The sequence below is a fragment of the Heterocephalus glaber genome, unplaced genomic scaffold, assembly GCF_053883595.1.
Source record: "Heterocephalus glaber isolate CG9 unplaced genomic scaffold, H.glaber_assembly_v1.0 deba00001761, whole genome shotgun sequence".
Lineage (NCBI taxonomy): Eukaryota > Metazoa > Chordata > Mammalia > Rodentia > Bathyergidae > Heterocephalus > Heterocephalus glaber.
The window spans coordinates 2,406,130-2,430,642 of NW_028258458.1; the positions used below are offsets into that span (position 1 = coordinate 2,406,130).

Consider the following 24,513-nt stretch of genomic DNA (forward strand, 5'->3'; position numbering starts at 1 on the left):
CACACCCATGAATTCGACCCCGACAGCCTCCTTAGCGTCATCCAGCCTGGCAGCTGAGGCAGAGGTCCCGCTTTCCCTGTCGCTGCAGCACTGCACACCCCACCTGGCCTCCCTGTGCCTCAGTCTCCTCATCTGTACAGTGAGAACTTGCCTCACAAGGACACTAAGGATTACCAAGGTCATTCTAGTTCAGCGCTTGGAACCAGCCAGGCACGCAGGTGATAGCAGATACTAGCAGCTTTTTGCTGACAGAGGGGCTGCTCTGTCATGGAGACACTTTGCCTTCAAAAAAGAAGCAAGTGGGCCGGGGATTTAGTTCAGTGCTTTCGCCACCTGCTGCACAAGTGCAAGGACCCGAGTTCGATCCCTGGTACAAAAAAAAAGAAGCAAGTGGGCCAGGCATTTGTTGCACACCTATCATTCCCGCTCCTGGGGAAGCTGAGGTAGGAGGATCACAAGGCCAAGCCCACCCTGCGCAATTTAGCAAGACCTTGCTTCAAAATTAAAAATAGAAGTGCTGGGGCTGCAGCTCAGTGCAAAGGCCCATGCTCTCTGCTCTGGGCTCCCCAAGCTGCTCCCTCGTCCCCAAGCCCAGGCTGCCACACGGGAACAGAACCTACCGTCCTCCGCTGTCCCATTCTGGGGCCTCCGAGGCAGGGCTGCCTCCTCTCCGCTTGCCGCCTCCTCCCAGAAGCCCTCCAGGCCTGGGCTTCCAGCCAGCACCTCCAGCTCAGGCTCCTCTGTGCCCAGGGGGATGGGCAGCAGGGTGCTGAGGGCATCCCATGCCACGGTGGGCTCCCCCGAGGAAACTGAGGCAGCCTCGTCCACTCCAGACACTGCAGTGGTCCAAGGGGGAGGAGCTGGCTTCCCCAGGGGTGCGCCTGGAGCCAGAAAGGCTGGAGGTCCCTGTGTCCCCTTGGCCACCAGCTGACCCTCTGGGTGGGGTTGGGAGCTCGAGGATGGTGCAGATATGGCCCAGACCCCAGTCCCGGTCACCTGGCCCAAGGGTTCAAAGGATGTCCCCACGACTGAGTCCACAGTCACCACAGGGTGAGAGGTGGGGCTCTGGGCTCCTCCAGCCTCGTAGGGCCCGGATGCCCAGACTCTGCCAGCCTCCCTGGGCACCAGCGTGGCTGTGGACTCCACAGGAGCCATGGTAGCTCCTTCAACTGCAGCTGCCCGAGGCTCCAAGCTCGGGGTGGCCCCAGGGCTCCCTGAAGGTACCGATGGTGGGCTAGCTTCCAACCTTTCACTGTGCGGTGAAGACCAGGTGCCTGGCAGCACAGTGGCCTGCAGGCTGGAAGGGGGGCTTTCAGTGACCCCAGACCCAGACCCGAAGATGCCACTGATGCCCACATGCTCCACGGGGACAAGATCAACCATCACATTCCTGTCCACAGAAACCCCTGGGCTGGGGCTAGGGGACTCAGCTCTGCTGAGCTCAGCGGGGCTGGGTGCCCCAATTTCTCCAAAGTCTGCTCCAGGGGAGCTAGGGTTAGTTCCAGCTTGGGTGTCTGTGGCCGCCAGTGAGGGGATCCTGGGACTCCCTGCTCCGTGGTGGCTCAATGTCACAGCAGGAATCTCCCTGCCCTGTCCTGTCGGGCCCAAGGAGGGGGGCAGGGAATGCACCCCAATCTCTGAGGCTAGAGAGGGGACGACAGAGGTCAGGGCTTTGGTGGGGATCAGTGAAGAGGGTGGCAGGAGCCTCATTTTGGGGCCCCGCAGCATGGCCACAATAGGGAGGTCTGGGGACGTGAACACAGCGCTGGGGCCCTCCCTGCCACCAGGGGCTGGGACTGTGGGCTCTGAGGGGGACCAGGACGGGCTGGGAGTGGCTGGCTGTGCAGCAGGGCCTTCAGTGTCTTCTAGCTTCAGGTCCAGGGTCCTGCTGGATACTGGGGTGCTGGGTGAGATCTGAGTCGGGGGCCACAGCCAGGGTTCTGGGGGGCTCCTGCCCCCAGGGGGACCTGCAATGGCATCAACATGCTGATGTGATTATATCAATTAGACCTGAGCTCTCTGGCCCCTGGGCTGAGGTCAAGGGATTCCTGGGGCTAGGTGAGGTCGGGAGGCCAGTGGGGACTTGGGGCCCCCTCCCCTGTTGTGAGGACAGCAGGGTCTGCTCTCTCTGCCCACAGACCCTCAAGACCCTACTATCACCTCCAGACTCACCTGCACCAGGTACGTCCACCTCGTTGGTCAGAATGGCCCAGGGACTCCCACTCCGGCTGCTCCCGGAGGCCTCTGTCACTGAGAGGTGCTCCACGTGGTTCCCGGCAGCCTCCAGGGGCAACAGTGGGGTGCTGGTCCCCTCCAGCTCTCGGGTGTCGGGCTCCTGTTGCTGGAAGTGGCGGCCGTTCAGCCCTTTGAAGCGTCCCCTCCTCCGAGGCGTGGGGCCTGTGGAGGTCACCTCCATGGACGCAGTCACCGCTGTGCCTGTCCCCCTGTTGTTGGGGCTGGGGGCCTCTGTGCTCAGCCAGGCGTCCTCAGCAGGGTGGCCGGGAGTGGCACTCGGGGTCTTCTGAGACGCCTGCTCCTGTGCCGAGATCAGGGGCTCTTCGTCCCCACTGGACAGCAGAGGTTCCTGGGCGTCAGGGGCGGCCGGCTCCTGCTCCCCCTGGCTGGGCTCCAGGTCCTGGCCTGGGGGTCCCTCTGCCGACAGGATGTCCCCCTCATCCCCAGAGGAGGGGGTCTCCGGGTCTCCATGCTGTGGCGTGGGGTGATGCGCTAGGGAGAGTGCAGAGGCGACGTCAGGCAGAGGAGCTGTCAGGGAAAAGGTGGAGGCCAGCAGCCCTGGAGGAGGACTCAGGACGCAGTCTGGCTCACAGCGAGGCCCGGCAGTGTCCAGCTCTCACCAGGCCAGGTGCGCCTGTGGGGACCCAGACTGCAGACTGGAGTCCTGGGGACAGAAGGTGCCGCACGGGCGTGATCCCCCCCAAGGCTACTTTTTATCCATCCAGGGATGGGCAGCTCCCTCGAAGGACTTGCCCCATGGGATTACAGCTTGCACCTTCGGAGGCTGCCCCCCCAGAAAGGCCCGACTCACTCGGGATCCGCCCTGCTGTGCCCTTCCGTGCCCAGCCCAGAAGCGAGGCCATCCAAAGGAGCGCCTCTGCCAGGGGTGTGGCTATGGGCGTGGCTGCAGGTGTAATCTGCTCCTCCCACGAGCGTGTTTTGGGGGTTATTGAGCCTCAGAACCTCAGAGAGGGGAGCCCAGCAGGTAAAATGCGATTCCCGGCCAGAGCTACACCCTCGGAGGGGCCCCATCTCTCCTCCAGGGCGGGGCAACTAAGGAGAGCACCTCCCCAGGGCGTGGCCTTGGGGGGGCTAGGGCGTGGTTTGCCACAAGTCTTCTCCCAGGAGGCAGAGCCAGCAGGCCCAGAGGCGTGGCCTTGCACGTGTGCGCCCGCCCGGGGCGGAGTCTACAGAAAGCACCGGTCCGAGGCGTGGCCTCTGCCAAAGCGCCACCCTGAGCGGGTCCTACCCAATGCGCGCCCAGGGGCAAGGCCAGCAGGAGACAGCGCGCGAGGCGTGACCTCCGCTCCGCCCGTCCGCTGCACGCACCTCGGAAGCAGTAGGCGTCGAAGCGCGCGGCGGGCGCGGGGAAGCCCGTGCGGTTGGCGAAGCGGTACACGGTGCGTACCCCCGGGGCTGGGCCCCCGCAGCGCCGGCGCGGCGTCTGGATCGGGTACCGCACGCTGCCGTCGGCCAGCCAGCCCGGGTCGCACTGGTCCAGACCCTCGTGCCAGGCCAGGTGCAGCTGTCCCACGGAGGCCAGCGTGGCGCCCTGGCGGCGACACTGGGCATGCGCGCCCGCCAGGGTCAGGCGGCGGGCCGGGCCCACGTAGAAGACCTCGCCTGCGGGAAGGGGTGGGCAGGGATCAGGCGAGGGTCCTCGGAGCCCGGGAACGAGGCCCTTTCCAGACCGTCCAGCCCGACCGGTGTGGCCACCACGGCATCTGTGCGTGCAGCCGGCCATCGTCGCTGTCAGGACGCAAAGCACCAGCTGAGGGGGCAACGGGACCCCCGGGCAAATTGGGGTTCAGAGGGGGTCTGAGGACAGGGGGGGCACAGGGGCTCGAGAAGGACTGGGCGCAGCTCTAGACTGCAGCTCAGCTGGGCAGGAGGCTTAGGAACTTGGGGACAGGCTGGGTATGGTGGCACACGCCTGTGATCCCACCACTAGGGCGACTGAGGCAGGAGGATGGCTGAGAGTTCCAGTCCAGCCTGGGCAACATAATGAATGCAAGGCCAGCCTAGACTACATTGCAAGACTCTATCTGGAAAAACAAAATCCGAAAGGAACTTGAGGACACAGAGGAGAAGGGCGAGTGACAGAGACAGGGGTCGCGCTGGCCTGGTCGCGCCAGCCGCAGACTTACCCCCCAGCTCCCGGGCAAAGCAGTACACGTCGTAGAGTTCCTGGGGGTCTCGCCGCCCATAGCTGCGCACCCCTGGAAGGCTGCTGCGGTCGCCATAGCAGCCAGGCCGGGACTGGGTGATGGGGTACCTGGCGGTCCAGGGGGCCCCTCAGATTCGTGCTCCTGAAGCCCCCCCAAGCCTGGCGCTCATCTCCCCGCCCTGGGCTCCCCCTCACCGGACAGTGCGGTCAGAGAGCCAGCCCGCGTCGCAGTTGTCAAAGCCATCCTCGAAGGCAGCCTGCAGGTGCCTCGGGGCTGCGATGGTGGCAGAGCTGAGCCTGCAGGCCTCCTGGGCCTCGGCGAAGGTCAGGGCGTAGCGGTCCCGGGCAGCGCGGTAGTGGAACACGACACCTGTGCAGGGGCATCCAGGGTGCAGGGAGAGTCATGTGTGCCAGAATCTTCCAGAACAGACCTCGCTCCTACAGAAGGACACACCTTTCACATCTGACCATGATAGACCTGCTAGCCACCCAGCACTCAGGAGGCTGAGGCAGGAGGATCTCTGCCAGGATCTTGCTAAGTTGCCCAGGCTGGCCTTCAACTTGGGATCCTCCTGCCTCAGCCTCCCAAGTGCTGAGATCACAGGTGTGTACCCCCATCGCCGGCTAAAAGGGGGGATTTTGAATGTTGTCACCACAAAAAGTGATACCTGTTCAAGGATAGGCTCATTACCCTGATTTGATCATTACACAGTACATATAAGTATCAAAACATCACATCGCACCCCATTAATACACAGAATTGTTACGTCTCAATCAAGACAAAGAATAAGGGGCCAGGGATTTAGCTCAGTGGTTCTGCCGCCTGCCTCGCAAGTGCAAGGTCCTGAGTTCAATCCCTGGTACCAAAAAAAAAAAGACTAAGAATAAGATGGGAAGTAGTGGTGCACAGCCATACTCCCAGGACTCAGGAAGCTGAGGCAGGAGGATCATTGTGAATTCAAGGCCAGCCTGGGCTACATATCAAGACTCTGTCTCAAAAACAAACAAAAAATAAAAGAAACAAAAATAATCAAAAATCCCTCTTTAACCAGTTAGGAAAACAGAAAGTACCCGGGATATTTCTACAGAAAGAATTTAATAAAGGTGTTGTTTAAATAGATATTGGAGAACTGTTATTTATCCAATATATATTTTTAATCTACTTACTTTTTAAAAATAGCCTTCCTTTTAAAAAGCTTAAATACATGTATTTTAAAAGAAAATGTGTTTGTATGTTAAATCAAAAGCTAATATTCTTGGGGCGGGGATTTAGCTCAGTGGTTCCACCGCCTCCTCTGCAAGCACAAGGACCCAAGTTCGATCCCCAGTACCAAAAAAAAAAGCTAATATTCTTTGTCTTGTGTAAAATTAGGCAACCACAAAAGAAACTCCAAAGAGCAGAGGACTGGGGTAAAGCAAAGGCCCTGGTTCCATCGCTTGCAACACACACACGCAAGTCAGATTACACACTCCTGACTAGGCAAGGTGCCCACAGGATCCTGAGCCGACAACTGGCACCTCTTGGCTAAGAGGAAAGGTGTAAAGGACAGGATGGTCGCCATGCAGCCTTCTTCCCAACTCTTGGGAGAGCTGTAGGGAGTGCTTTCTTCTTTCTTTTTTCTTCTAGCAGTACTAAGGGTTGAACCCAGGGTCTTCACACTAAAAGTTTTTGATGTTTATTAATACATGTTTGTAGTACACAATGACTCCATTCATGGTGAGCTGGCAAATGTGCACAACACATCTCAGTTCCTTTTACTTCTCCTCTTTCTTCCTTCCTTCCCCCTCCCTCTCCTATCTCTTGGCTCCCTTCCCATTTGCAAAAGATCCATCTCTGTTTCCTTATATCGATCTTTTGGGTTTTTTTGGTACCGGGGATCGAACTCGGGTCCTTGCACTTGCGGAGCAGGCGGCGGAACCACTGAGCTAAATCCCCGGCTATTCTATCTTTTACTTTGTTTTTTATTTATACTTTGACTTCCTCATATAAAAGAAACCCTGCAATATCTAAGCTTATGTGTCTGCTTTGCTTCACTTAACATTATGGTTACCAGGTGCATTCATTTTCCTACACATGACTCACACCTATCCTTCTTTAAGGCTGAGTAGTACTCCATTGTGCATAAATGCCATTTTCTTTATCCATTCATCTGTTGATGGACATGTTGGCTACCTTGTTAAATTTAAAAAAAAAAATTTGAGACAGGGTCTTATTATGCAGTGCAGGCTGGCCTTGAACTCACTATGTAGTCCAGGCTGGCTTTGAAGTTGTGGTGATCCTCCTGCCTCAACCTCCCAAGTGCTGGGATTACAGGTGTGTGCCACCACGCCTGGCTAAATTTTTAAATCTTGAGATTTAAATCTTGCTCAGTCATAAATTTGCCCACCCTGGAACTTTCGATCCTCCTGCCTCAGCCTTCCAGAGTACAGACAACAGGTGTGCCCAGAGTCTGGCTAGAGGAAGTGATTGCTAAGGCGACACACTGAGGGGGCTCCGCTCTGACCTCCAGCCATGCCCCCCGGCCCCCACTCACCCGTCACCTCCAGGGGCACCAGGTCCTGCGCATCCTCGATGCCCCTCACCACCTGGCAGCGGTAGAGGCCGGAGTCGCTGGCCCTCAGCGGCCCCAGCAGCAGGGTGGCATTGGCACGACGATGGGGGTAGGCGGGCAGGGACACACGTCCTTGCCAGCCTTTGGCCACCCGCACCACACTGTCCTTGGCCACCAAGATGGGCGCGTCCTGTCGCTGACCCGACGCAGCCCGCACCTTGGTCCACTTGACCCGGGGGCTGTCCCGGGTAGCCCCCAACCTCGGCTGCAAGGTGAAGAGACAGGGCAGGGCCACCAGCTCGGCTAACGCAGCCCGCACCGAGTCCGAGCCCACCTTCTGCAGGCGCAGCCCCTTCTGGGCGGCGGCTGTGGCCATGGTGGCGTCCTGTGTCCCTGGGTGGAGAAGCCAGAGAGGCCTGACTCAGAAGCAGGGCCTGGCAGGGGACAATGTGATCCTCCTGCCTCAGCCTCCCAGAATGCTAGGATCACAGCCGTGCACGAGTACACCCAGCCAGGAATGAGGGTCTGCCCCATCACTGACTTGCTGTGTGGCCATGGAAAATTCACTTTCCTTCTCTGGGCCTGAGTTTCCTCAGGAGTTAAGCAGCAGGTAGGCATGGGGAGGGAACTGGTGTATCTGGAATCCCTTCTTTCTAATACTTTATAGGAATCAGCACATTCCATACGCACAACCATCTGCAGAGGTAGCAATGTCTGTCTTCTTGTGGGGGAGTGGAGGAAACTAAGGCACAGAGAGGTGCTTATCTACAGTCACCCAGGAAATCAGTGAGGTATTTCTCAAGTCCCTGGGAATCCAGGAGAGGCACATGGATCTCCATTTCCCTTGCCCCACCCGTGGCAGGCATCATTAATCAATCTCCTCACTGTTTCCCTTTCCTTTTTCACTTCATTTCAGCAAAACAGTGAGAGGTGGGAACCTCCAGCTTCCACTGATAATGCCTAAAAATAACCTCTTAGGTATCTTGTTCTCATTTGACTGTTCAAAGACCTTTTTCATCTATTCTTGTTTCATTCTCTACACTGAGCCAGAGGACCAGCAAGAGAAAGCATTGGAATGAAAAATCCCCACCTTGTCACCCCTGGGCCTGGGCAGTGGCTGCAGAGTGAAGTACCCTCCCTCACAAACCAACTCACCCTGGTCCCCAGCCACCACCAGCAGCATCGGTAGCATCAGGAGGCCCAAGGCCCAGACAGATGTGGCCTCCATCCTGCAGCTGGAAGGAAGGCAGGAGGGAGGATGAGTGACAGCTGAGTTTCCCAGACACCCAAGCTAGAAGAGCTGAATGCCTCCACTCGGTTCAGAAACCGAGCTCAGAACCACCAGTGGGATACCCAAGATCAGGGCGTGGGGGGGGGGATATTAAGGCTGGATTTGAACCCAGTGCCACCTGGCTTCAGAATCCAATCAGGAAATTAGAATCAGACCTGGATTTGGCCCTCTATCTGTCCCTTGCTGTGTGACCTTGGGCAAGCAGCTCAACCTCTCTGGGCCTCCCTTCCTTTGTGGGTCAGACAAGGACAACATCAGAGGCTTGGAAGGGATAGATGAGCCAATAAATACATAAAATGTTTGGGACTGCCTGGCAGGAAGTTCATTTTAGCTGTCGCTAATGTTATTATTGAGTTTCATAGGCAAGACTGAAATCCCAGTTTTGGAGTAAGCCTCCCCTATCAGACTGGGGGCTCACAGAGGCAGCAGCCAGCCCTGGTCCCCACTGCCCCGGGTCCCCAGTGCGGGGACCCCAGATGAGCTGCCACGACACCCTTTCATCTGGGCTTGCTGACTGACACGATCTCAGCATCAGTTCCAGGATTTGGTCATACCAAGAGTCTATTCTTGGTTTCTGGGGTATTTGAGGAGCTGCCAAGTCCCAGCTGGAGGAAGAGGCCTCGCCCCTGCCCACCATACCCCTCTGCTGGCTGGTCCCAGTATGGCCAGGCTGCTCCCCATGCCCAGAGGCTGTGGATCAATTGGGACTGGGGTTCAAAGGCACAAAGCAGGCCAGCACCAGCGATGAGTGAGCTCCGTCCACTGCAGCCTCAGGGGAACACACCCCTGCCCTTCCGAACACACGCACGTTCTCCGGGAGACTAAATACTCTAGGGCGGCTGCCTCCCTGAAGCCCCCCACCGATGGACCCCCATCCCTGGCCGGGCCTCACTCAGGAGGCGGGGCCAGATGGGAAATTAGGACGCCTAGGCAAACCAGCCCACACCGTGCCCCTATTTACAAAACAGCCCCAGGACGGGGTTGTGGGTGGAGCCTGGGAAGAGAGGCTGGGGGGCAGTGGCTGGGCCTTCCCGGCCTCCCTGTGGCTTCCAGAGGCCCCAGGGGACCCGGGTGGCCCTGTCCGTGGTGCTGAAGCGGGTGGGGTCCGGTCCTGCCTCTGGTCTGCCTGCAGTGCCTCGGCGCTCAGAGAGGGTGGCGCTGCGCCTCAGCTGCACAGCGGGCAGAGGCGGAGGCCGGCAGGTAAACCCCAGCAACCTCTCTCTCCGTCCCAGACTCCGCCTTTCTCCTCCTCAGAGACCCAATAAGTGTGGGGTATCCCGTGCTGTCCCAGCAAGCATGGAAGATTCTTAAATTCCCTTTCTCTCACACACAAGCCCTAGGATTCCATCCAAATGACCTGGCCTCAAGCCCGGTCTCTACTCCATGCAGGCTACTGAGTCCAGACAAGCTGGCGAGCACTCAGGGTCTCAGTTTACCCATCTGTACAATGAGGATCGCCCAACACGTATCTCATAAAGGTATCACGAGGATGCAGTGAGCTAAGACTTGTAAAGCCCTAGACGTGCTAAATTTAAAAATAGCTCTTTGTACACAAAGCCTCGTGTACACACTAAAAATACACCGTGGTGGTCCAACATGGTGACAGACAGCTTCAGGTGCACACTGCCCCTGTGCACCCTCCTGCCTTCCAGTCACGCACCCACACCCTTCTTAACACCTCCTCCCCGGCCGCCAGAGGTGAGCATTTACACAGCTGTCTGGGGCCTTCCCCTCATGAATGATGCATGAGCTTCGTGCATATGCAAGCAGGGGCCTGCAGGGTGCTGGGGCAGGGGAGGCCAAATCAGCATGAGGCTCTGTGCGTGGACCCCAAGTGCAGGGAGTCAGTCGTTGGGCATTTCTGTGTGTTTTCCATTGGGAGTGTGCATGGCTGGATGCTGGGTGGGTGGACATCGGGTGTGTGACAGCCCCATGCTTGCAGTGGATGGAAGGGACCTGGTGTGATGTCTGAGTGGAGGTCCAAGTGCCCCTCGGCAAGGGCCACACACACGGGTGCTTCTGGGCTGGGAGACAGGGTGTGTGTGTGTGCGTGTGTGTGTGTGTGTGTGTGTGTGAGCTTTCGTGTGGATATGGAAGTCGTTGGAGGAGAAAGGCAGCCAGGCCCCTTTGGGGACTTCAACCTAGCCCACAGGGGGCTCCCCAACTTTGCACACAGATTCACACCCCATCCACACTCAGGGCCCGACAGCATGGAGACCCTCTCTGCCACACACGCGGGGCCACACACCCGGACACAGACCTGGGAGACACAGACTCCAGCGACACTAACAAAGAACAGAACATGGGCCTCGGCAAGGCAGGTGGCACATCCTCCACACAAAGGCTTGGCCCCAGTTTCTGTCTCCCCAGAAGCCGGAGCCCACTCCCCACTCACACATACAGCCTGCCCTGCTGGCCCCAGCACAGCCCGGCATGGATTAATGTGGCCTCCGGGACCGATGGGCACACATTGTTTGGCCACCTGGCGATGTGGCCCCCTGGCACTAGTTTTCCGACAAAGACACTGAGCCGAGTCATATTGGATTCATAGAACCCTAGCCCACAGGGCACCTACCCTGCCCTCCTCTTCCTGTAGACACACAAAGCCCCACTTCCTGGCGGCCGGGAGACCTTCTCTTTCGGAATGTCCAAGAGCTGCTAAGGCTGGAGGTTTGGGGTCTCACAGTGCCCCCAGCCTCCTCACCCCATCCCTGTGTCCTCCCCTGCCACCCCATCTCCACGCCCCCTGCTGGGGCCACTGCCAACTCTCCTCAGCCTGGCCATTCCCCATTGATGCCGCTGAAAGGAACAAAGCCCGCGTGCAGGGATGGGGTCCCTCCCACCCAGGCTGGGCCTGGGGTCCCAGCCCCCTACTTCCAGCACCTGTGCCCTCAAAGCCAGCTGGGCTTCCACATGCATCTCTATGCGCAGCAATGGAACCAAGGTGAGGCCAGGGTCTGTGTCGGTCTGGAAGGATGGGGGGGGTCTTGGGGCTGGTATCCCTCACAGGTTCTGGGGATCCATAACTGGGAGTTCTTAACACCCCCCCAGCATTTTCCTGGGACACCCAGAGTGGCTCCCTGGGAGAAGGGCGAGCACCCCAACTCCAGATCCGTGGGGGAAAATGGGGGCGCCCTTGGGATGAGGCCCCTAGAACCTCCTGAGTGAGGACGTGGTGACAAGCCCTCTCCCAGAAGGACCGGGGCGCAGCGCCAGCTCCCCTTCCCCAGGGTCATCACTCTCAGGGCAGAACCCCTTCTACAGGGCTCAGGATGATCTGGGGGTCCCCTCCTCACTGCAGACCAGCCCGGAACCCTCCCCCATCTGCAAATTGGGAATCCCCACTTAAAATCCTGGGGTGCCTCAGCTCAGACACAGGGGTGCTCTGCTTCAGGGTCCCCCCTATTCAGCCCCTGGGTGTCCTCCTCTTTTGTCCAAACTCGGGGTGCCCCTCCCCTAGCCCTGCTTCCCAATGCCTCCTCCCGAATCCTAAGACTCAGACCCAACCTGGACCCCTCCCCACTGTGAGGGTGTCTCCCCCCAAGTGCGTCTCCTCTTGACAGCCCCGTGCCCCCTCCACATCTGCGCTCCCTCCCCAAGCGGGGCTCCCCTCCCCCACTCCCCTCCTCATCCTGGGGGGCTTCGCACTCAGCCCTCATCCCTGGCCCCCTCCCCAAACCCAGAGCCTATCTCTGCCCCGAGATCTCCTCCCCGAGCGCGGCCCCCTGCCCACGACGGAGCCCCCCACACCTGGCTCCTAGCTCGGGCGCATCCCTGGCGGCCGCACAAAGGACGCGGCCGCTGCTCCGCGCCGCTCCAGCCTGCGCCCCGCGCTCTGCTCGCCGGGCGCCGCCTCGCGCTTATAAAGGGGCCGCGGGCCGCTCTGCGCATGCGCCCCACCGGTGGCTCCCGCGCGCGAGGGAGGAGGCGCCCCCCGAGACCCCACTGCTTTCCCGCCGCGCGCCTCCGCCTGGGGAACCTGCACCCGGCTTCCCCCTTTCTCTTTGCTCCAGGGACCCCGTTAAACATCCCCAAGAACTTCTCACGTGGGAGCTTGCCCCATTTTACAGGTGGGGAAACTGAGGCTGTGGAGACAAAGTTGCTTCTCAAGGTCACACGGAGAGGAGGGAAGAGCTGGGATTTAAACCCGGGTCCGACAGACTCTCCAAGGCTCAGGGTAGAAGCAGCTGTGGCCACGATGACTGTTCTATCATAAAGAGGAAACCGAGGCTCAAAAAGGGCAAAAAGGCTCCTGGGTCACAGCAGGGTCAGAGTGCGGTGTGCCCCTGCCTGGCGTCCAACTGACAGCATCCAGGCGACTCCATTCTTTCACACGTTCGTTCATTCTTCACTCTGCCCATTTTTGAAGCCTCCCTGTGGACTGGGTGCTGCGCTCAGCACAGGGGTAGCTTTGCTTGTGGAGAGCACAGCAGGTCATTGACCAGAGACCCCGGGTTTCCTGGTGGTTGTTGTTGCTACTGGAGAGCAACCCCAGGGGTGCTCCACCGTGCAGCTACACCCCCAGCCAGTACCAGGGATCAAACTCAGCATCTTGCACTTGCAAGGCAGGCATGGTGCCACCGAGCTTCCCCGGCCCTTCTTTATTTTTTCTTTATTTTTTTTGGGGGGGGTACCAGGGATCGAACTCGGGACCTTATGCTTTCAAGGCAGGCGGCAGAACCACTGAGCTAAATCCCCAGCCCCAAGCCTGATCTTTAAAAGGTTGAATCTTGGGGCCGGGGATTTAGCTCAGTGGTTTAGCCGCCTGCTGCCCAAGGGCAAGGACCTGAGTTCAATCCCTGGTACCAAAAAAAAAAAGGCTGAATCTGGGCTGGGGATTTAGCTCAGTGGTTTCGCCACCTGCTGTGCAAGTGCAAGGACCCGAGTTTGATCCCTGGTACCAAAAAAATGAAAATAAAAGGCTGAATCCATGTTGGGCATAGTGATGCATGCCTGTAATCCTAGCACTCAGGGGTTGAGGCAGGAGGATTGCTGTGAGTTCCAGGCCAGCTTGGCCTACATAGTCAGATCCTGTCTCAAAGTAAGTTAATTAATTTAAAAAATCAAAGCCAGGATCTATATGGTGGAATATTATTCAGCCATTAAAAAGGAGCACAGGTCTGACCTGTGCCACAAGGGGGATGAACATTGAAGGCAAGCACAGGTGAATCCAGTGATAGGAAGTGGATTGGTAGCTGCTGGGGCTGAGGGGAAGGGCTGGGGAGGGACAGCTCATGGGCATCGCACTTCCTTTTGGGGTGAAGGCATTATTCTGAACCAGACAGAGGCTGTGGTTGCACAATAATGTAAATGTACTTGAGCCCCTTGAATTGCACACTTTAAAATGGTAATTTTGGGGCTGTGGGTGGAGCTCAGTGAGACAGAGTGTGTTCAGCATTTGTGATGCCTGGGCTCCGTCTCCAGCACAAAAAGGAAAAAAACCACTCAGCCCACTTCTTCTTTGAGTATCTGAGGCAGGTCTCAGTCTGGGGGGAAGACACACAAGCAGGGTGGGAGAGGTGAGACAGTCTCCCCAGATTATCAAAGAGCGGAGGTATGTGTTTGTGACCCCAGCTCCTCAGGAGGCTGAGGCAGGAGGACCACAAGTTTAAGCCTGTACTGGGCAACTTAGTGAGACCTTGTCTCAAAATAAGATAGAGGGGTGGAGATGTGGCTCAGTGGCAGAATGCCCGCCAAGCCAGTGCAAGGTCCTGAGTTCCATCTCCAGCTCTGCACAAAAAAGAGCCTGGTGTGGTGGTACATGTCTGTAATCCCAGCGCTCGGAAGGCTGAAGCAGGATTGTGGGAAGTCTGAGGCCAGTCTGGGCTCCATAGTGAGACCCGGTCTCAAAAACTAAAACACAGAGGGCCAGGGATTTAGCTCAGTGGTTCTGCCGCCTGCCTCACAAGCCAAGGACCCAAGTTTGATCCCCAGTACCAAAAAAAAACTGAACCAGAGAGAGGGAAGGACTGAAGGGGGGCTGGGGGAGGACCCTAGGGGAGCAAGGGCTGAGCCAGAGGGGGGCACTGTGGGGAGCCACACCAACTGGGCCTGGCTGGGGTGTGTCCGTGGATGACAGCCATGTCCCACCTGTGGGGGAGGCTGGATGAGGGAGAGGGTGGTGGCTGAGCCTGCATGTGTGATGCGCATGCGTGGGAACCCAGCAAGCAGCTCAGCATCTGTGGGGTTCACACACGCTCCCCGTACTCCGAACGCACCATTTTGTCTCCCTGTGCCTCTGTTTCCCCACTGACACTGAGGATAGTTACTGCTCCCCGCGTTGCCAGTTGCTAGGAGAATGAACTAGAAGCGAAGCCTTATGTGGGCACTGCTATGGCACCCATGCCCGTTTCCAAGGTTACTGGGTACACTGAGGCTGGGGAGAGGGGATCACCTGCCTGCCTGAGGGAACACAGCTGGGGTGGGGACCAGGTGGGAGCCGAGGTGTATGACTGCACAGCTGCAGGCGACCCCCACCCCTCCTGCTCCCCGTCCGCATCCCTGCCCCCCAGGGCCCAGGCCAGTGCCAAGGCTGGGCTGAGAAGGGCTGGCCCAGGGCCCAGGGCGGCCGTTGCCGGGGCCTTGAATGGGGCAACCTTGCCTGGGAATCTGCGGGGCTCAAAGAGCTATTTACAGGCCCGCCCTGGGACCGAGCCACCCCCAGCCCAGTGCCTTCTCGTCCCCCAGTCTGGGGCCCTGGCCAGGGGGGTGGGAGGGAGGCCAGGCCTCCCTGGGGAGCCGGGTCCCAGGGCAGATGGTGTCCCTCAAAGTGCCTCAGAACCCACCCAAGGTCACACACGGAGGAGTCACACCCACTGCCACCAGCCGCCAGTCACACCAATTCGACCGACCTAACCCCACCGGACCATGCCCAGCAGGGCATGCCCACCTCTGCCCGTGCACAGCCATCCTGGCCACACACAAGTCACAGCTGTGAGCCTGGCTGCACCTGGAGTCCCTTCACATTCGGCCCATGCTTGCTTGCCACGCTGCTCATGCCCACAGGCACCCCTACGGGCCATGTGACAACACAGCCCTCCCAGGTAACGTCCGGCCAGCCCCACGCCCGCCACCTGAGCCACTCAGTGACCTCCAGCGAGCCCGCGCCTGACTCACCTGTGCTGGTCCAGGCAGGGTGGTGGATCCTCTGGACTTGGCCTTGCTGGGTGGGCAGCCCCGGTGGGAACAGCTCGCTGGTCCTGCCAAGGTGAGTACCACAGCCTCCGCATGACACAGCCAAGGCCGGGAGCTGAGGCCGTTTCCCTGCGCTGCTCCAGGACACTGGGCTCGGACAGTGGGCCTCAGGTCCTTGGGGGTCGGGCTGCCTCGGGAAGTGGCTGGCACAGAGGCTGTCTCTGTGGAATCAAACTTGCTGTGTGACTTCAGGAAATCTCCAACCCTCTCTGTGCCCTCAATGCTTCCCCTGAAACAGGCAGCCTCAGACCAGAAGAGGGGACTCAGAGTCAGACCTGCATGCTGGGCTCTCCAGGGAGCTCAGCTAAATGATTTTTCTTTCTTTTTGACACAAGGTCTCACTAGTAGCCCAGGGTGGCCTGGAACTTGCAGCGATCCTCCTGCCTCAGCCTCCCAAGTGCTGGGATTACAGGCGTGTATTACAGGCTGTGTATTACACCTACTTTGGCCAAATGACTTGCCTTTTTGGTGACTCAGTTCCCCCAGAGAACCAGGGGAGCTGCCCCTGGATGTTCCAGAGCCCCCCTGCCTCGTCCCTAGGGTGGGTTGGGGGAGGCAGGGCGCCAACCTCTCTCCTTCTCTGGTGGATGAATGCGCCTCTCCTGGCTGCCTTGCCAGAGCCCAGAGCCTCTAACTCCCTGGAGAAACAGGGCCTCTTTCATGCCAGGCGCCGGCAGGGTGAGGGTAAGGGGGCAGGGAGGCGGGGGCGAGAACTGGCCTCATCCCAGTGGGCGAGGTGGACCCTGGCCAGGGCCGGGTGGGGAATATGGGGCTCCCTGGGGGGATGCGTCTCCTCGATGGGCTGGCGGACTCAGCCAAGTCCCTGTGCCCTCAGCTATCAGGGGGGCTGTGAGAGCTGTAGTTAGACACACGGTGCACCCCCAATGCACGCCAGGCACTGCGGTTCAGGTCAAGGTGAGGTGCCCCAGGGCAGGAACGAGGCTCAGAGAGAGCTGCCTGCCTGTCTAAGGTCACATGACCTCAGTCTGGACAGGATTGTAATGCACTGCCCTCCAGCTGGGGCGTGTTTCCTAACTTCCAGTGAGAAAGGAGACAGAGTCTCCTTCCGGCTCCACCTCGGCCCTGGGGCCAGTCTGGATGGCACCAGCTGGAAGCTGAGGCAGGAAGTCCTGGCAGGCAGTGGTTGGCAACCCAGTTTCCCTGCCAGCCTGCTGGGGGGATGCCAGGGGGCACTGCCTAGCCCTTGGAGCAAGGGGCTGGTCCCAGGCCATTCAACTAATGCCAGGACCAAGGGTCTCCTGCCAGCAGTGGCTTCAGCCAGGAAGCCCCCATTTCCCAAACGGGGCTCCAGCCCCCTCGTGACATGGCCTTTCTTTGTGCCATTCCCATTCCCTGGAACACACTCCCCACCCAAGACGTCCTCCCCTTAAGCCCTCCCTCCAGGCAGAGTCCCTGTTCCCTACAGCCCCACCCTGCCATGATACTGGTCCAGATTGGGGATGCCCTAAAATGAGGCTCGAACTGAGGCCTCTCAAATCCCAGCATCCATCAGCATAGGGCTGGGCACAAGTGTTTAGTTGGCTATCTACGTCTTTCAGGTTTACCAAACTCCTGTTTATCCTTCAAAACCCACTTCATATAGTCTTTCCCTAACGTCTTCAACAGCATTTGCTGGGAAGACAGATGTGGAGGCCAGGCCTCTGGGGTTGCAGCCTAGACACAAGGAGCTAATGAGGACTTCTGCTGATCCAACATCCTGGCCTCTTCCTCAACTCTTCCTTTGGCCTGTGAGGCAGTCAGATGCAGGATCCCGGGCTGGGTTAGCAGTTAGGAAATGGATTCACCAGATGTCCCCCAATAATAACAGCAAGTCTGTGAGACTTCGAACCCAACGCATTATAACCTCGAGCTCCGTAAGGACAGTGCCTAGCGATGCGCAGCTTGCATTCACGGAGCTCCAAGAGAACGTCCATCACAGGATGCGGGCCCTTTAAGGAGGGGGAGCGAAGGGGCGTGGCCTGGGTCACTAGCGCATGCGCCCCGCCCACGCGTTTCCGGGTCTCAGTCTTCAGCTTCCAGCGTTCTCGGCAGAGAGACTGAGGCTCTGATCGGGAACAGCGGCTGGCGCGGGCACCCTGTTGTCCTTTTCTGCACCTGCTGTGAAAAGTGTTTCTCCGCAGCTCGGCCCTGGGCTGCTCCGCCAGGTCTCCAAGTTTTCCACCCAGGGGGTGATCAGGGCCACGAGTAGGACTTGGGCTGGTGAAGGGTGACTTTGGGTCCTTCGTTCCAGATCGGGACGTATAGGCCTGGGCCGTGGCCAGGGAGGCCTCAAGGTGGCGGCCGGATCCGAACATCATAACCTTGGCTTGGAGCCGAGATGACCCACTCTTTGGTTTGTCCCGAGACCGAGAGCAGGTGAGGGCAAGGTGAGGGTCCGGTCCGCGACTGGGGAGCCCCGCCCAGCTCCTCCTCATCTTGATCTCGGTGCCTGCAGGGTGAGCTCGGTGCTGAATCGCAACACCAGGCAGTTTGGGAAGAAGCACCTGTTTGACCAAGACGAGGAGACGTGCTGGACCTCGGACCAGGTGAGCGCCTTCCGGGACCCTCCGTCCCGTGGGTGAAGCAGGTTCAGCGCTCCGGGGAGCCACAGCCTGCCTGAGCACCATGTGCTGAATCCGCTCCTCTCTCTTGGGAAAGAGAAATGAGTAGAACAGGGCTCCGACAGGGAGTGATCGTGGGCCTGTTTCCCTATCTGCCTCCAGGGCCCCTCCCAGTGGGTGACACTCAAGTTTCCCCAGCGAGTCCGTGTCTCCCAGCTGCAGATCCAGTTCCAGGGTGGCTTCTCCAGCCATCGGGGATGCCTGGAAGGTACTGGGAGGCCTGGGTGCTGGAGGGTCCACGAGGGGGTCCCCTGGATGCACTGTAGACCTCTTTTCTGCTGCAGGTTCGAAGCAGGGTGAGGCACTTAGCAAGATTATAGTCTTCTACCCCAAGGACAACAACTCCCTCCAGATATCCTGCCCTGGCTGTGGGACTAGGTGGGCCATCTGTGCCTCTAAAAGCTTTGGGTTTTTTTGTTGTTTTTTTTTTGGTACCGGGGATCGAACTCAGGACCTTGCACTTGCAAGGCAGGTGCCAGAACCACTGAGCTAAATCCCGGGCCCTAAAAGGTCTGGTTTTGAGACAGGGTCTCACTGTATGGCCCAGGTTGGCCTCGAACTATTGGCCATCCTCCTGCCTCAGCATCCCCAGAGCTGGGATGACAGGTGTGCACCACGCCTGGCTAAGCCTCTCAAAGCTTTGGGCCAACTGGACCCTGATGGGAACCTGGAAAATGTCCTTCAACAAGTGACCACTAGGCCTCTGTCTGGAAAATAGTGCTGATGATGACCAGTGGGCCTGGGTCACCCAGCGCACTGGTGGTGTCCAGCTGGGACTGGAGCCCAGGTCTGGGGCAGGTGGGGGCCTTCAGATGGGACACAAAGCCACTGTTTGCCTTGACTGCCCATGCTCACACCTTCCCTGTGCCCCTGGCCGAGGTGGACCAGCTGAAGATGACATTTGAAGACACCACAGACTTCTTTGGCCGTGTGGTCATCTACCACCTGCGGGTCCTGGGGGAAAAGGCAGCGTGAGGCCCTAGATGGCCACCACCTCCAGGGAGCCCTCGGGAAGCACTTGAGTTCTGCACAGAGCGTTTATTGGTTCCCCTAGGAGGGTCCCCTCCCCGCCTGTCCAGGAGCTGCCTTGGAGGCCAGGTCTGGGTGCCTGCAGCGTCGCCTGGCCCTTCCGTTCCCTGAGAGTCTGAGTCCTGGCGGTGCCTTCACTCAGGGCCCACGGGCCCCAGGCTGCTCTGGAAGAGCTTCAGGATGTGGTTCTCCATCACCTGTTGCACTGGGGCAGGGAAAGGGAAGCCATGAGCAGGACCGGAAGTGGTTGCTGAGGACAGAGGGACCCCAGCCCTGGGTCTAGTGAGAGGCCACTCTAGACCAGGGGATTCACACCCCTCCCATGGAAAAGCCGCTCCCATCCCACCAGCCTCACCTCCGGGAAGTTTGTAAAAATTCTTTTTGGTTTTGTTTTTTGAGACAGGGTTTTGCTATGTACTTCAGCGTGGCTTTGAAATCACTGTGTAGCCCAGGCTATCCTTGAACTCAGTGATCCTCCTGCCTCAGCCTCCTGAGTGCTAGGATTACAGGTATGTGTCACCACACCTAGCTAAAAACAGTTATTTTAAACCAAGGCTTCCCCTCAGGTTTTATGTCTTCTAAGCCCACTTGTCCTTCCAATCTTCGACTTCCCAGTCTCCACAACAATTAAAATAAATCTCTTTTTGTGGTAACTTGCACTGTCCCGGATGCCCTTCTGTAGCAACAGAGATGGACCAGGACACTTGGGGCACCCGGGCCTCTCAGTTCCAGTGCAGCTCTATCCTAGCACGTGACAGTGCCCGAAGCCTGAATGACGGCAGGTGCCCAGCCTGGCCCACAGTGGTGCTGATCGCTCACTGCCAGCCCCTACAGTGGAGGGGCGTCCTGTGTCCGTGTCCCCATGTCCCCATGGGTCCCCCTCCTGTGGCCCCTGTGGCTGCCCACCTTTCCGGTATCCCAGGGCCACAGCGAGGTCCATTGGGGTGTAGCCCGAGTCAGCCTCCGTGGTAAGATCCGCACCTCGGGCTGCAAGGCAGAGCAGGCACTGGGGGTGGGGCTGGCGTGCTCAGTAGGACCAGGGCACCCTTTGTATCCAACTGCAACTTTCCCACAGCCCTCTGGACATAACTGATCGCTCCCAGTCCCCAAGGAAAGTAGGTAGCGATGGGCTAGGCCTAGAACTCGGGGCTTCTCTAGGGTGAGCTGGAGATCTGGGGGACCCTACTCACCCAGCAAAGCCTCCACACACTTCACGTGGTTCCCGCGCACAGCGTACAGCAGTGGTGTCCCTCCATTCTGTGGGCCGAGGGCAGGAGGAAACTGACACTCACTTTCTGGTTCCCATGGTGCCTCATTCTCTGGCTTCCGGTTGAATGGGATTCCTTTCTCAGCTTATCAAATGGCCCATCTTTCTTCTTGTGTCTCCGCATAGATGCCTCACCTTCCAGGAAGGCCTCCCTGGCATCCCTTGGCTGCCTCTGGGCCCTCACAGCTGCTAGTGTGCCTGCCATCACAGCACTATTCACTATTTCTCAGCTACCTGTTTATGTTTTGGTCTCTTCCCGACTGGGAGCTCTATCAGGTATGAGGAGGACAAGTCTGACTTGTTCTCCCAGCACCCCAAGCAGGTGCCCCGGAAAGGTCCGAGGGCAGGAATGGAGGGCTGGAGGTTCCACAGGGTCTGGGGCAGATGAGCCCTCACCCAGTCATAGATGTTGATGTCCACATCATGCTCAAGCAGCAGCCCCACAATGTCCGTGTAGCCGCCCATGCTGGCCAGAGACAGGGCACTCTCACGCTCCTTGGCGAGGATGTGGGGGTCAGCACCCTGCGGACAGAGCGGGTGGTGACAGGACCCGTGGGATCCTGGGGAATCTCTGGCAGGAACCCCAGCCTCCCCGCCGCCAAGTCCCTGGGGCGGACGAACCCAGTCCAGGAGGAAGCGGACTGTCTGGATCTCTCCAAAGGCCGAGGCCCAGATGAGCGGGGTGAAGCCATGGTCGTCGGGCTTGTTGACGAGGTTGTCACCTGGCGAGTGGGAGGCACTGCTGGGCTGCAGCCCTGCCTGCTGTCCCCAGGGTCACCGGAGCGGGGAGCAGGGACCGGGTAGGGGCTGGGGTCAGACGGGGGCGCAGGCGGCTCATACGCACGGGCAGACACAGGCCCCAGGGGCTCTCTGGGGCCCACCAGCACCCACAATCACACGCCAGGGCAGGGCCTGTGGCACTCACCTTTCCGCAAGTGCTCCTTCAGCTGGCTCAGCTCCCCCTGGGCCGCAAGCTGGTGGATGGACAGCGCTGAGGACAGAGGGACAGGGTCTTGGCCCATCCCATTGCTTCTCCGTGCCTCAGGTCACCCTGCTCCAAACTGCTCCTCTCGGCTCCTCCCGCCACATTACTCACAGTCCAGGGTGGCGGGCAGGGCTGAGACCTCGTTCCCCCGCTGTCGGTTGGTGAGGGTTGTGGAGTGCTTCAGGGAGCTGCCTGTGGGGGGGGGGTGCCTCAGTTTCCCCTGGGACTATGTCACGGGGCTTCCTGCTTTGCTTCCTGTGCCTAGAGACCAGACAAGAGTCTCTGCATGCCAGGAGCCCACACATGTGGCCGCATAACACAGGGAATTAGAATCAGGCTCAAGAGGTGGCCACTATAGCCAAGGCTGCCATCCCAGCACTCTGGGAGGCTGAGGCAGGAAGGTGGCAAGTTTGAACCCAGTCTGGGCAACTTAGTGACTGAGAGAGACCCTTTCTCAAAATAAAAATGCAAAATGGGCTGAGTGTGAGGGGGTCGATCCCTAGCACCACAGAATAAAAAGCAACAAGCAAAAAGCCTCAAGGTGAAATGCAGGTTCTGAAAAAATAAGGTGTAGAAGGGCAACTGAGATAAGGTGATCAGAGAGGGTGGCTCTGGAGGGACAGGAACTCAGATTCTGTCGTACTGAAGAGGCACTGGGAAGTGAATGGAAAAACATTCCTGACAGGGAATGGCAGGGACAGTTTCTGCAGTGAACCTAACTGCATATTCGAGGACTCCAGTCAAAAGAGAAATCCTCATTTCTCCATATGGTAAAGAAGATTTTTTTTTTTTTTTTTTGAGACAGCGTCTCACTATGTTGTCCAGGCTGGCCTTGAACTCGTGGAGATCCTCCTGCCTCAGCCCTGAATTTCTGGGATCACAGGTGTACACCACACACCTGCCGTATATTTTTTTGTTTGTTTTTGAGATAGGGTCTTGCTAAATTGCCCGGGCTGGGTTTGAACTTGCAATCTTCCTGGGTCAGCACCCCAGAGTGCTGGGATTACATAGCTTTTAAATTTGGAGACAGGGTTGCACTAAATTGCCCTTGCTGGCCTCAAACTTGCAATCCTCCTGTCTCAGCCTCCGGGGTAGCTGTGATTACCAGAACATGCAACTGTGCCCAGGTTTTTCTTATTTAAAACAGGGTTTTGTTAAGTTGCCTCAAACTTGTGATCCTCCTGCCTCAGCCTCCCCAGCAGCTGGGGTCACAGGTGTGCACCACCCTGCCTGGCTCCTAAGAGTTTCTGGCAGGGAGCACTGTGGTCTCTCTGGCTACCAAGATGTAGAAGGAACTGGCTGAGGATACACCTGCCGCCCCAGAACAGGGAGGGACTGTTGCTAATGTCATGCCCCCGCCAGGACCCAGCCTGTCCCACAGTGCCTGCTTTCCCCTGCTGAACCAATCCCCACCTACACAGTAGAGTATTACTCAGCCACGAAAAGGAACGAAGAAGCACTGACACATTCAGTGTGCAGGAACCTGGAGAACATGACACTGAATGAGAGTTCAGAGACGAATGGCCCATAATGGACGATTCCACCGAAACACAGAAATCACGACAGGAAGCCGAAAGAGACAGGAAACAGATATGTGCTTGTCGGGAGCTAATGGGTTCTCAGGGTTTCCTACTGGGGTGACAAAAATGTCCTGGAACTAGAAGTAACAGTTGCACAACATTGTGAATGTGTCAGATACTGCTGAACTGTATTGCAATTCTGGTTCGGTGGTAAACCTTATGGCACAATAAAAAAAAGTACACAAGCCAGGTGCGGTAGCACATGCCTGTCATCCCAGCACTCTGGGAGTCTAAGGCATCAGGATCACCAGGACTTTGGGGCCAGCCTGGGCTACATAACAAGACCCTGACTCAGAAGACAAAAACAAATATACAAAATTATAAAGCACAAATAAATGATCCCTACAGGCAGGGAGGAAAGACATGTCTTAAGTCAGGGCCAGAAGACAGAGGGGAGGGGTCATGGAGCAGGACGTCCCAGTCACCGAGTAGCAGAGGATCTTACCCTGCAGGGAGGAGGCGCTGGCGTCGGCCTCAGGGTTCCCGGGTTCGGCCGCACAGGCGAAGAGGCTGAGGACCACGGTGTCCGAACCGTCCGGCGCTTCACTGCCAGGGTCTTCCGGGTCCCTGAGTTCTGGGTCGGGGGGCGGCTGGGACGAGAGCAGGTCCTCCGCAGGCCGGGTGGGCTCCATGGGCGGCTGCAGAAGCGGCGGGGTAGAGATGATTAACAGCAGTTCTTACTGAGCAGGCACCAGCTACGTCCCTAGCCCTGGACACCGACGGTGGGTAAACTGAGGCTCGGATTAATGGCTAGTGCTGGGCAATTAACACCTGGCCCACTGTTCCCACCGACCGTCGAGGCACCTGCAACACGGAAAGCCTTAAAGCCCAGCCTCGAGAGTAGCTGAGTTCGAATCTTCCCACGGACTTCGAACTTGGGCTTATGACTTAACCTCCCAGAGCCTCAGTGTCTTCCTCAACAAAACGAGGAAATGAAGCCTAAAAGAAATCGCGTCGAAACAGCACAGCAGGGGTTCCGATGGGGGCAGCACTTAGTAAATGTTCCCTGTGGTTATTTGGTGGAGGGTCCCCCCAAAATGAGTGAGATCGCAACAAAAGATGTTACTGGTTCCAATCCCACCCGAGCCTCCCAAACCGATCCAGGAGGTCCACTCACCTCTCACGAGCCTCCTCCGTCACCCCGTGCTGCAAGCCCGGATCCCCCAAAACTTGGGACCCCAATTCACAAACTTTTCTCCTTCGATGGATATAGCGGGGATCAGGCTACAGACTTGACCCTCACCCCTCCGGCTTCCACGGCCGGGACCGAGAGCAACTTGATACGAAATCGCTACCCCCACCCCAGCGCTCCCCCACTGCGCCTGCGCACCCCCGCCCCCCAAAAGTGGGAAAGGGCTCAAGCAGCGGCAGCTGTTTCTGGCCCTTTAAGGCATGGGGGAGGGGAGAGGCTTCCGCTGGGGGCTAATTAGCGCAGTTGCGCCTGCGCGTTACTTCCTCTCAACGGGGGACGGGAGGGGTGGGGGAAGGGGACCTCAGAGAGCTCTGCGGGCCCCTTTACGCCGGTGCCCCCTCAACCCCAGCTCCGCCCACAGAGTTTTCCAGATCGAGCCAATCGGCTTCGACTATGGGCG

General features: G+C 58.4%; 3 protein-coding genes across 11 annotated transcripts in view; 1 reads left to right on the forward strand and 2 right to left on the reverse strand.

The window, feature by feature from the left end:
* Ncan (neurocan) overlaps nt 1–15,798 on the reverse strand; it is a 28,810-nt gene extending 13,012 nt beyond the window's left edge. Inside the window, exons 1-8 of one of the 4 annotated variants that reach the window (XM_087201845.1) lie at nt 15,362–15,671; nt 8,110–8,189; nt 6,937–7,347; nt 4,598–4,772; nt 4,383–4,510; nt 3,565–3,858; nt 2,173–2,727; nt 621–1,967 (exon numbers count right to left, since the gene is read on the reverse strand). In XM_087201845.1, coding sequence (XP_087057971.1) covers nt 621–1,967; nt 2,173–2,727; nt 3,565–3,858; nt 4,383–4,510; nt 4,598–4,772; nt 6,937–7,347; nt 8,110–8,189; nt 15,362–15,474 — 3,103 coding nt within the window. In that variant the 5' untranslated portion in view covers nt 15,475–15,671. Of the gene's footprint in view, nt 1–620; nt 1,968–2,172; nt 2,728–3,564; nt 3,859–4,382; nt 4,511–4,597; nt 4,773–6,936; nt 7,348–8,109; nt 8,190–10,820; nt 10,926–11,995; nt 12,094–15,361 lie in introns of those variants that run through there. The other 3 variants (XM_004873426.4, XM_087201846.1, XM_087201847.1) reach the window with 3 other exon arrangements.
* Nucleotides 15,799–17,428: 1,630 nt separating this feature from the next.
* Nr2c2ap (nuclear receptor 2C2 associated protein) lies at nt 17,429–19,742 on the forward strand. Its single transcript, XM_004873419.4, has 6 exons — nt 17,429–17,604; nt 17,691–17,815; nt 17,895–17,985; nt 18,163–18,268; nt 18,345–18,412; nt 18,916–19,742. Exons 2-6 carry the CDS (start codon nt 17,778–17,780, stop codon nt 19,033–19,035), a joined length of 423 nt encoding a protein of 140 aa, XP_004873476.1. The 5' UTR covers nt 17,429–17,604; nt 17,691–17,777; the 3' UTR covers nt 19,036–19,742.
* Rfxank (regulatory factor X associated ankyrin containing protein) lies at nt 19,079–24,279 on the reverse strand. 6 transcript variants are annotated; one of them, XR_015447616.1, is made up of 10 exons: nt 24,039–24,254; nt 23,367–23,559; nt 21,453–21,533; nt 21,282–21,347; nt 20,978–21,078; nt 20,753–20,878; nt 20,280–20,346; nt 19,996–20,076; nt 19,445–19,586; nt 19,079–19,294 (listed from the first exon to the last, which is right to left on the reverse strand). XR_015447616.1 is itself a non-coding variant. In XM_004873422.4 (9 exons), exons 2-9 carry the CDS (start codon nt 23,551–23,553, stop codon nt 19,224–19,226), a joined length of 780 nt encoding a protein of 259 aa, XP_004873479.1. In that variant the 5' UTR covers nt 23,554–23,559; nt 24,039–24,279; the 3' UTR covers nt 19,079–19,223. The 6 variants fall into 6 exon arrangements, 3 of the variants coding, with proteins under 3 accessions (XP_004873479.1, XP_021106863.1, XP_087058112.1); XR_015447617.1 differs by lacking the exon at nt 19,445–19,586 and having other exon boundaries at nt 20,978–21,115; nt 21,282–21,330; nt 24,039–24,255; XR_015447618.1 differs by having other exon boundaries at nt 19,079–19,586; nt 20,978–21,115; nt 21,282–21,330; nt 24,039–24,255.
* Between the last annotated feature and the right edge of the window lie 234 nt (nt 24,280–24,513).